This window comes from Tasmannia lanceolata, unplaced genomic scaffold (assembly GCF_043159265.1).
Source record: "Tasmannia lanceolata isolate RefF3 unplaced genomic scaffold, GAP_Taslan_0.1 ptg000015l, whole genome shotgun sequence".
NCBI lineage: Eukaryota > Viridiplantae > Streptophyta > Magnoliopsida > Canellales > Winteraceae > Tasmannia > Tasmannia lanceolata.
Genome location: NW_027518692.1, coordinates 63,600,288 through 63,612,002, shown reverse-complemented (window position 1 = coordinate 63,612,002; position 11,715 = coordinate 63,600,288). Strand labels below are relative to the sequence as shown.

Below are 11,715 nucleotides of genomic sequence, written 5' to 3'. Positions count from 1 at the left end.
CAGCAGTGACCAGCCAACCACCTACAAGGGACTTTGACGGTCAGGCACCATATAATTTCTCAGTTTCTCAAACGCTCAGCATTCATCGGAAAACATTTCTTATTTGGATGCCAATATTGCAATAAAATCCCTCTCTACTCCTCTGGCATGTTTTTAACATCATTATTGCTTGTTTTTCCCATATGACACTGATTTCTAGACTTAAGCTTGAAACACCAAATTTAGTTCAATAATCAGTTTTGGATTCGTAATATGTTTTTAAGATCCAAAACAAATATTGCGTTAGCACAACTCATCTTAATAATTATAGTTTTATTAGTGAACTTATAAATTTAAGATCTAGATTTTTATGAGGGACCTCTATCTATTTACGACCAAATTTTTTTTTTTTTTTTTTTTTGGTTTTGGCCTGCCAATTTTTTTCTTATAAGAAGAAATACGAGTCACATTCTTACATACTTCCTCCCTACGTTATTTACAATGTTTAGAAGAATGCGAGGGGATATAAAGGAATATCCAACCTAGGGGAGTTCCACTTCGCACCTGTGGAGAGAAAGGTTACTTTCGTCATTTGACACACCCACAGTCTTTCCTCTACCCTACGCTTACGACGCGCTTCTCAACTCATTTCTCTTTCATAAAATCTCCCAAACCCTCTCTCTCAATAACACCACCGAGAAACCAAAAAACAAAACAAAAAAACCGAGTCAATTTTCCGGCATGCTTCCCCAACAAAAACCATCGGAATCCGGCCGTCCGGCGACGGCCACGACAATCCAACCTTCATCCCCACGCTTCCACTCCTCCTCCACCCCAACCGCAGGGGCCCAACGCAAGATCGCGATCGCCGTCGATCTGAGCGACGAGTCCGCCTTCGCCGTTAAATGGGCGGTCCAAAACTACCTCCGTCCCGGTGACGCCGTCATCCTCCTCCACGTCAGACCCACAAGCGTCCTCTACGGCGCCGATTGGGGTTCCATCGATCTGTCGGTAGACACCGATGAAGAATCTCAGCAAAAACTCGAAGACGATTTCGATGCTTTTACCACAACCAAAGCCACAGATCTGGCTCAGCCTTTGGTTGATTCTAACATCCCTTTCAAGATCCATATAGTTAAAGATCATGATATGAAGGAGAGGCTTTGTTTGGAGGTTGAGAGGCTAGGATTGAGTGCTGTTATTATGGGGAGTCGAGGCTTTGGGGCTTCGAGAAGGCCTAATAAGGGGAGGCTTGGGAGTGTTAGTGATTATTGTGTGCATCACTGTATTTGCCCTGTTGTTGTGGTTAGATATCCTGATGAGAAGGAATCGGATTTCAGGGCTGCGGATGTGGTCAAAAGTGTTGATAAGGTTGCGGAGTTGCATCCGGTGCCGGAGGAGGATCAGGAGTATCACGATGCCTCCGACGAACAGAAAGGTCTGGGATTTTTGGTTCTAAGTAGTAATTTTGTTTTTTCTCTTTTTTTTTGTGTGATTTGGTATTTTTATTTCAATTTGCGAAAGGGAAACAAAATTAAGGGGTGAGGAAATCAAACATCTCCAACCCCTGCTTCTCTACGCCCTCCTTAGCTAGTCTATCTGCCACACTATTAACAGACCTTCTAGTATGCTTAAAAATAATTGAGGATCCTTCTATCCGGTCTTAAATCTCACCAAAGAACTCGGCGAACCTCCAAGGAGAGACTACCATCCCTTTAAGCCACCGAAATGACATTCACGGAGTCTCCTTCCACAATCGTCCTGTTCATGCAATCTTTGCTTAGACACTTTAATACTTGATGAGCGGCTCTAACCTCCACCTCACTACCGTCTGATCTCCCAATTGGACTTGACAAGGCCCAAATAACTTCACCACCGGAGCTTCTTAAGACCCCTCTAATGCATGTAGGGCCAGGATTACCCATGCTAGAACCATCAAAGTTCAGCTTCAACAACCCAACCGCTGGAGCCTCCCATTCTTGGACAATTGATTGCCGCCTTTCTACACTAAAGCACATCTCCTTCCAACCCTCCCAAAGGTCAAAAGCTGAAACGAACCGAAAAAGGAGAGGGCCAATGCTATGACTTTGATAAATAAGAAATGAGAGGACTTAGCAACACCCTAAAATTCTAGCATTTCTTTCTTTCCATAGGACTCACATCTTAGCTAATAGGAAAACATTCCATATCACTGATTTTTGTACCTCTGATTTTTTAGTTATGATTTTTTATCCTAGATGTGGGGAATGCCCACATCAACATATGACCCACTTTTCTTACTTTTATCCCAACGCCTATTATCAATAAAGCTCAAGCCCACACATCACTAATGCAAAGTGCAAATTTATTATTTTTAGTAACCATAGACTTACTATTTTTATTAAGTACGAACCTGCTCTCACCTTCCTTATAAAAGAGCAAAGGAGGAAACCTAGGATTGTTTTATAAATAGAAAACATCTTCCCCTCCCCCTCCTTGCAATTTCTCACTCCTCTCTTTCTCGTTCTCTCTCTCTCTCTCTCTCTCTCTCTCACACACACACACACACACACACACACACACACACACACACACACACACCTTTTTCCTAGGGGCGCAACTCGGGTCGGGTCGGGTCGAGTTCGGGTTGAGTTTCCCAACCCGGGTTTAGTCCGAGTCGGGTTCAGGTTGAGGGCTTGGGCAACTCGACCCAAGTGAAACCCGACATTTTTTTTCATTTTTTTTGTAAGCTTAAAAACTCGGCTTGGGTCGAGTTGAAGTCGGGTCAGGTTTGGGTTGGAAAAAGGGTTCCTCGGGTTGAACCACGTCAAGTAGGAAATCGGGTCGGGTTCGGGTTGGCCTCAATCCAACCCAACCCGACCCGAGTTGCGCGCATGCTTTTCCCCCTCAAGGCTTGTGTAACCACCCCCTTTATCTTTCTTCACTCTCTTTCCCCCTTCACCTCTTCTTCTCATCTTCTTATCCTCACACTCACGATTGGGTTCATAAGCCGTCCCTCTATCCCCTTTCTTTACCTTCTCTTATACTTGATTCCCTTTCTTTCTCCCCCTCTCTTTATCTTGGTTGTGAACAACCCCTTTTCCCCTCTCTAGCTTGCTCTCTTTCCTTTCTTGGACACATCCCGCAACAGATGATTAAGGCTAGAAATTAAGCACGCCATTCTCAGTTACGGAACACCTCCACTTTCATTTAAGTAGCCTATACATATTTTCCTACCCCTTGGACTACATCCTTATTTTACTCGGATTGACCCTGTCCTTATCACACACAACTGTACCTTTCTTTTACCATTCATCCATCAGATCCTCACCCCTTGGGATATTTTGTAGGCCATACTAGTTGGATTTCATAGATCTGGTTATTGGGACATATTTACAGTTGATGAATGATTTCATTTCATATTGCTTAGTTACTTCTTGTTGGGACTTATTGTATGAAAGATGGTATCGACAATTTAATTTTTATGGATGATTGAAATTTTCACTTTAGAATTTCTTTAAAATCCTTTCCTGATTTTGATTATTCATGTTGTGTTTATGCTGATTTGTGAATGCATATTTCTGATTTTACTGAATTAGAGCTCATTTAATTGCTCCTAAATTCCCGAAAAGTCACTTGCCAACCCCAGGCTTGCACCAAATTGGCATAAAAACTCAGAGCTCAGATCATTGATAGAGTTTCTTCATATTCAGCCTCCTAAGTGTTCGGTAAAAATCCAGTTAGTATTCCCTAGTTATGTGCTTTAGGTATAGCTCATTTGACCAAGGTTTTAAAGTTCAGTTTTGGTCATCAGTGAAACCGAAACATTTTGGTTTTGATACAATTTCTGCCAAAATCTTGTAAAACCACGGAAACATTTCGGTACGAAATCATGTCCGAAATCCAAGCAAGATTCTTAACCATTGGTTTTTCTTTTTTCTTTTTTTGTCCTTTTTAGAAATATGTTAAAGGAATCTCGTGGTTCTTCACTTTTCTGCGAGCGGAGTTGATTTTTGTTAGGGTTTCTGTCGAAATATCTCTGTTTTTATCTGAAGCATTGCTTGTTTTGTATATTTCGACTGAAACATTAATGAAATCCCGAAATTTGGGGTGAAATCTTGTATTTTTCCAAATCCAAGTGCATTTCGTTTCGGTACCAGCCGAAATTGAAATATTTCGGCTGAAATTTAATACCATGCATTTGGCGTCCCCCCAGGTGTTGCTAAAATTCCTGATAGAGTCTAGGTTAGTGATGGGTTGAAGAGTGGGCTCCTCCGGAGTCGAGTTTGGGGAACCTGGGCCCGGTTGGTATTGGCCGAGTCTTAAGGAATGAATATGTTGAGGTCATTTGGGCCTTCTCAGGACCACTTGGGGTGGCGGATTCATCGGAGGCCGAAGTGAGAGCTGTTTTCCAGGGTATCAAGTTTCTAGTCAGAGATTGTTTGAATAATGCGGTGATTGATGCTCGAGGTTTAAGATGGACATATTGTTTTTTTTTTCTTAAAGATAAGATGGACAGATTGTTAAACTCCTTACTAAGATGTTCTATGGTTGATTGAATTGGTCATGCTCCATGCTATTTGTTTTCCCCTTTGAAGATCTTCAACAGGTTTGGGATTCTGATTTGATGTTGATATTTTTTAGTGTTAGGGGATTGGTAATTCGATTTTCAAATATGCTTTACCCTTTTATGTACTTTGGTATGCTTTTTTTGTTACATATTTTTATGAGTTTCTAGTTGTGATAAGCGAACAAGTAAGTTGACTTTATTGCAATTGAACCAAATAAAAAATTCTTGGTTATTAGTTATTATTCTACTACCTGTATTAGAATGTTGCTTGTACACATGTTGGTTGATATAGATGCTTAGGGCACGTTTGGCTGCTAGGATTTTTTTTTTCGTGATAAATCGGGATCTCCAAGTGGAGATGAGGGTGAAGTCGCTAAAAATCAGGAAACAAAATCCCCAAACCTAGTGTCTCCGGTGATGAGAAGTTGCTAAAAATCCGGAAACAAAAACTCTACCCAAAACCGGATCAACCTTTTCCGGATTTTTAGCAACTTCTCATCACTGGAAACACTAGGTTTGGGGATTTTGTTTCCTGATTTTTAGCGACTTCACAATCATCTTCACCTGAAGACACCGATTTATCATTGAAAAAAAAAAATCCTAGCAGCCAAATGTGCCCTTAAGGTTGATGGTTGGGAGAGAGGAAGTTATTCCAGTTGCCTATTATTATTGGACACCGCAGATTAGCAGCTTAGCATGATTGTAATTGTTGTTTCTTATTTTTGTTGGATTAGGATGACAATACCATTCGGGAAATTATTAGGATGACAACTGCAATCATACTAAAACCGCAGATTAGCAGCTTAGCATGATTGCCATTGTTGTTTCTTATTTTTGTTGGATTAGGATGACAATACCATTCGGGAAATTATTAGGATGACAACTGCAATCATATTAAGTCACTAATCTAAAATAGCCATTGTGATTCATCATCCCTGGGTGCCTATGTTGTCATCAAACGACTAAAACAAGAAATATTTAGGTTAAACACACACAGACACACGAACTCACACACACATATACATGTAATGAGTATAAGAAATTCTAAAAAGTTGGTGGCTACTTGGTTCATTGCTTGTGCCACGTCTCTATAATTGGATACGTTGGTCTGACCAGTGACCACAAGTCTGAGCAAGTACCGTTGAGAACACCCTGATTGAATGATCATAGTTCCTCTCTTGGGTTCCACCAACAAAAGATAAATTGTCGATTTTTGTACCTCTTTATCTTATGCATGGGATGTCTGTTCGGCATGGGACCATTTGGATCGCCTCATGATGTTCTACAATATCAACGGTCTCAAATGCACACACGTGTCCCCATGTTAGGACCCTAGAATTGATTGTCAATATCGATCCCGACTGTACTGTATTTGCAGTTGTTCTCTATGAATATATGTAATTTTATATCTTACCATAGTTCGAAATTCTTGGCCTGGATAGGAGCTCGATTGATCATTGGGTTGGGTCGAACTTGAGACTCAATGGGTAGACCCAATTATCAAGGTTTCTTGATTATATATTATTTCTTTGAAATGGTAATTATAACTAAAACGGGAAAAAATTATGGGGGTAGATGATGCCCTTCTTACAAAGCTCTGCTGAACGCCACACTTAAAAATACATCGGCTAAATCATTGGCCAAACAGGGAATTCAAGAGAAAGAAACTTCCAAATTTCTGCTGCTGTCGATAATATCCTCGATAAAAAACACAAACCTCCATGGGCTTGAGCTCCTACCTTTAGCCCAAGAGATTGTATTGGACGAATCTCTCTCAATGATGTTGAGGGTGGCGGAAAACCTTCTTTTATAAATCCTAATCCTGGTAAGAAGGGATCTGATTCTGCCTTGTTCGAATCACATCTTCCGATCGGCCCTGAATAGGAAACCAACACCGTGCTGTTCGCCAGTCTAAAAGTGCCACCCACAGTGGCTGGCCCTAGGTTGTCGAGGGAACAACCATCAAAGTTAAGTTTGACCCTGGCAGCTTCCTCCAAGCAGCCACACGATTTATCTTAGAGATACAGCTAAGAAAAATGTCTCCCTATTTCCTCGTGAAATCCCAAAAAGAATAACCTATGAATTAGGGCTTACTAAATCCTAATCTGATGATAGACGCCTTGATATTCCAGATGCACCACTGAAGATGAGAACTGCCACTGAACACTCTCCTATATCTCTCTTCCCATATGGTTCCAGAAATTGCAAAAATGGACATTTGCCATAAGAATCTACGCAACCACCCAAGTTAACAACTTCTCCACATGTTGAACATCCATTGTGACAGTACTAGGCATCATCCATTGCTGGCTAAACTATTTAAGAACAGTGTGTTAATGATTTGTTGGTTGACTTGCAGTGAGTGAATAAATGTTTGAATTGCAGTGAATGAATAAATGGTTGATTACCATTAAAATAAAAATAAAAATGAATCAATGGTTGACGGATTCTTCTTCGCATAACACACATGACACACCTACTAGCAGGGTGAATCCCTCTCCTTTGAATATGGTCTGTAGTATTGATCTTTGTCAAGATGAAGGTCCACGTGAACACTTGATAACTTGGAGAGGGACAGAGCATACGGCACCTTCTAATTAAAATCAGAATGATCCTCTATGCCCAGCATCTTCAAGATGGATTTGATGGAAAAGATTGCTTTTGTACAAGCGACCACATCGTTTTATTATTCTCAAACATGTGATAATATGATTCAACTAAACAAGGAATGTTAAGAAAATCCAGTTCAAAAAAAAAAAAAAAAAAAAAAAAAAACAATGTTAAGAAGCTATAAAGCTCACCATACTACCCTCCCCCGACTCTCATAATAACAATCAGAAACTAATCACCAACCTATTGAGATCCGGAAATGCTTTCTTAAGAGGACTACACCTAACCAACTATCTACTCAAGACCTGACCTCATTTCCTATCCCATTGAGACTGCTAGATATGGTAAGCGAGAAAAAAAATTTCATCTACCCATATGAAGAGACAAAAGTAACAGAGTACAACCTTAAATCGAGCAGAACCTCCTTGAAAATGACAAAAATAATTGAAAAAATGGAGTTCAAAGTATTCCCATGAATGTGGCACGATATGGACCTTGTATCAACCCCATATCAGTAATATCGGCTGCTACACCATGCGTATAATCAGATACACTTGCATTTTTTTGTGAACCTTATCCAATGGTAGGTAAATATAACTTCTAGTTGAGCTTGAACTTCATCTAGCCACGGAAGTGCTGATCTATTACTTTTCTATCTGTTCGGGTTTCAAATTCATCGAGCTAATCTTTACAGCTGGGCTAGCTAGTATCTCTCTCCAATAATTCCTCTACCTGGCTCCTTCCGTCATCCCTAGGGCTGGTCTATCCGTTCATCTTTTCTTGTTTATGATGAGCAGTTCCTCGTCTTTCCGGATCAATAGCCCCAATCCTCAAGAGGCATGACCCTTTGATTCGATTAGAATGCCTCATATCTCGTGACACACGGAGTGCCTTTGAGAAAGTTTGTATAACTTCTAACCAACAGATTTATTCTTTATGAATCAAGTACCATTCAAAGGGTGCACTGCCTTTTCAAGTGAAGAAGAGAAGGGCTTTGTATAGACATTATGGAGCCGTGTTCGTCACCCCTTACTGATAGGGCTCAGCACTGATAAATGTATTCACAGAACCTTCATTCTTTGACCCCTACAAGTAATAGAATGTTTGCTTTATCTGTCATGTTAGGGGTCGTTATTCTCGGTGTCACATGGAATGAATCCATTACAAGAGCAGAAATCATACTCTGATAAAAGGATTAGAAAGCATTATGACTTGACTGTACTTCTGGAAGGAATTTACCTTCTCAATAAACTCGGCTTTGGCCTTTTAAGCAGAAAACCTTGAATGAGCAATGTGCTGAATTTTGGACTGGATGGACTACCCAATCGATCACTAATAGAATGAGGAGGGAGGGCTGGCACATCTATGAACGAAAGAGGCGGGCCTTACTAATAGAGGGAACGGTCGGAAGGAGGATTCCTGGGTTTGCATTTCCGTCCTCTCAATAAGAGGATTTTCTGTTTCTATGGAAGCATATGCAACACAGCGCTTTAGACATCAATCAGGTCACAATCAGGCTTGTTCGAACGAATTTTGATCTAGTGACGAGTGGATGTCATCTCCTACCACTGATTGAAAGCTTTTCTACCCCTCCTGAACTGGCGACACCTGCTGAGCGAGTATAGGCTTTTCTTAACATGATTAGATGGGCGAATGGTAATGATCAAGAACCTTTTGCGCCTATGCTTTATCTTGAGGAAACATTTCTCATCATTGTGGGGGATTTGGGAGGAGGTGAGGGGTTCTCTATATCAGATCCCATCAATATGGATAGATAAGGATACATATTGTCTGATATGTATTCCAAATTGGTTGATATTTCTAACTAGTACACAATCCTTGACATATCAGGTTATTGTTTTACATTTTTATGTCTTTCTAGATTTTATCCAAGTTCTTTTATACAGCTCACAGTTGCTTTTTTGGCAGGACATTTATTGTCCTCTGTTATAAAAAACCTCTCAACAGTGATCTGCGATTTCAATGACAAAGCAAACAAAAACAAGTAAACACAAACAACGCACAAAGACACAAAGATTTACGTGGTTCGGCAAAGCCTACGTCCACGGCAAAGGCAATGAGAAAATCCACTATATCAACTGAAGATTACTAGAGAAGATCAGAATCTCTCACCAAACGCAAGCATTCCCCTTTTACACCCTTTTTTGCTCTCAACCTTCTTTCAAAAGACAAGACTATGAAATAAGCCCTAAAAGCCCCTTTATATAAAGCGGGCCGTAACTTATTCTTATTGGGCCAGGCCCAAAAAACAGGCCTTATCCGGGTCGCACACAATATTTCGAACCCAACCAGGTTTAATTCAAGACACCCAAATCAACATCCTCGCTGATGAACATATATACTATGATTCTTGGAATATGATATACTTGGAATTTCTTCTTTCTAAAAAATGATATAGTTGGAATTTCTTAATTCATTTGACTGAATTTTTGTTTCACACTTGAGTTGGTGAATTTTCAGCAACTTACCAATTATGTAATAGTTAAAAACACAGAATTATCCACCCTACAATTCATTTGGTGAAAAGTACCACATTGAACATTTACTTCCACACAGAGTTCATTGTTTGGTGAGCATATATTGAGGTTTGTGAAGGTCAGTTACAATGAGTATGCCATCATAATTGTCGTACCCTGAAAACCTTAGCATCAAATATGAAATCCACTTATCATTTCCTTTAGCAGAATCAAATATGGCATCGAATTTATGATGTGCTAATTTTTTGTGAATGACTTTAGAACTTGTCTGTGTCTTAATCATATTTATTCATCTTTTATTGCAGATGCTTGAGAAGTATCGGGGTCATGGCGTGATCCACTTTTGAATCCAGGTGAAGGGACATGCTTTTTCGTGTCAAGAATCTTCGATGTCGCATTTTCTCTTAATATGCTAGTTTGCCCACTGAGTTTTTCGGATCTCACAACTAATATGTTTATGTTTCCATGTTACTCAAGTTTTTCTTAATATGTTTAAAGGCCGTAATTAACTAATTAACAAGAGCTTTCATAGATCTTCGGTAGAGATTGTATCGTCTTCTTGCATGGTTGTGGTTCACTCAGAACCACATCAGGTGTTAAACTGGCTTTTCGGTCTCAGGGTTGGTTGTCTCTGTACTCCCTAGATAGATGCATGTTCCTATGTTGGCATCCTTCATTTGATCATTTATATGCCTTCTTATGTCATCCATTAGTGGGGGTTCTATCTACCTTAAGAACAATTTTTCTGCGATGATCATCTGGGGTGGAGTGTGGTGAAGGTTAAATCTGATCTGATCTGTTGGGGTTCCATCGTACTGTGCAGAAAGTGAAGATGACAAACTCTTTGAGATAAGGGAGCCGACTCAGTTGAGGCTGCATTTGTGAGGTGGATTCTTGCCATGATCTGGAATGGTAATCTTATTGCTACTATCTACTTGTCAACTTCACTTATAAACTGGATGATTTATGGTATTGTGTCTTTTGGGTTCTTGTAAGGTCTTCAAGTGGTTCTACTGCTTTTCTTGTGAGATATCAGTACTAAAACCGTTTATGGTTACCTTTTCAAATATTCAGATGGATTGTTCTTAGCTGCCGAAAATAACCCAAATTTAAACTTGTCATTTATTTAGAGCATGTGTTATGGCCTTCCTTTCCTTCATTGCTTAGACTTGGTTTTTGCGATCTCGTTGTATGGTGCTGACAATGGAAACGATGCAGATAAAACTCTCTGACATGGGTAACCCTTTCCTTTGAAAGGCTGCAGATAAAACTGTGTGACATGGGTACACCTTTCCTTTGAGAGGCCCCTTATGATATAGAACTATTTCGTTTTTATTTTTTGTGGATGGCGAAGAAGTTTAGAAAAAATGGGAAAACCCCATGACCTAGATGGTCAAATACATGAAAACATATTTGAAGCAATTACAGTACCAAATAAAAGCAAAGATTAAGAGTGGTCAAGGAGAAACAAAGAGCGTCCAACAACTCCAACTGGTTAGCTGGAATCGGGCTCAAATTTGCATTTAATTGTGTGTCAAGGTCACAATCGGCTGTCAAACAGGGCCTAGATGCAGAGTCGTATGATCACATTCTGGGATTCTCCTTGCACAATCAAACGGTCTGCATCTCCACCTTCTGTGAGCCTAATACCCTGTAAGATATTTCCAAGGAAGCAGATGTATAGGATAGACTTTTCTCTTGATGCCCCATTGTTGTCTATGTACGAGGTCTCCAGGTATTACTGATAGAGGCCCAACTACACCGGGTGCTGATTATTTGCCATGTTTGTGGACAGGGTGTTTCTATCGTTTTGCTTATGCTGGGGTTGGGCTGGACAGTTGGTGATTACCCGATCAACGGCTGTGAATGTCATAAATGTCTGTTATGTGAATTGTGGACCATCTTCCTAGTGAAAGACAACATCAGGTCCCACGTCATTTCTTTTCATAAGGAGATTATTGTTGTTGGTAATAGTAAAACCCAATTTACAAATCAGTTTTATCCGTAAGATAACCAATTAAAATGCCCAAAGCAGCTCAAATTATTGGGCTCCTGCCATGCATAATGATTTGAGTGCGC

At 40.1% G+C, this 11,715-nt stretch overlaps 1 protein-coding gene across 1 annotated transcript; it reads left to right on the top strand.

Annotated features, from left to right (window-relative positions):
- Positions 1-526: 526 nt before the first annotated feature.
- LOC143892988 (universal stress protein PHOS32-like) lies at positions 527-10,765 on the top strand. Its single transcript, XM_077397910.1, has 3 exons — positions 527-1,417; positions 9,942-9,989; positions 10,460-10,765. Exons 1-2 carry the CDS (start codon positions 721-723, stop codon positions 9,947-9,949), a joined length of 705 nt encoding a protein of 234 aa, XP_077254025.1. The 5' UTR covers positions 527-720; the 3' UTR covers positions 9,950-9,989; positions 10,460-10,765.
- The last annotated feature ends 950 nt before the right edge of the window (positions 10,766-11,715 follow it).

What these genes read in the sequence shown, in the direction of transcription:
- LOC143892988 (XM_077397910.1), top strand. Translation starts at nt 721, where the DNA reads ATGCTTCCCCAACAAAAACCATCGGAATCCGGCCGTCCGGCGACGGCC.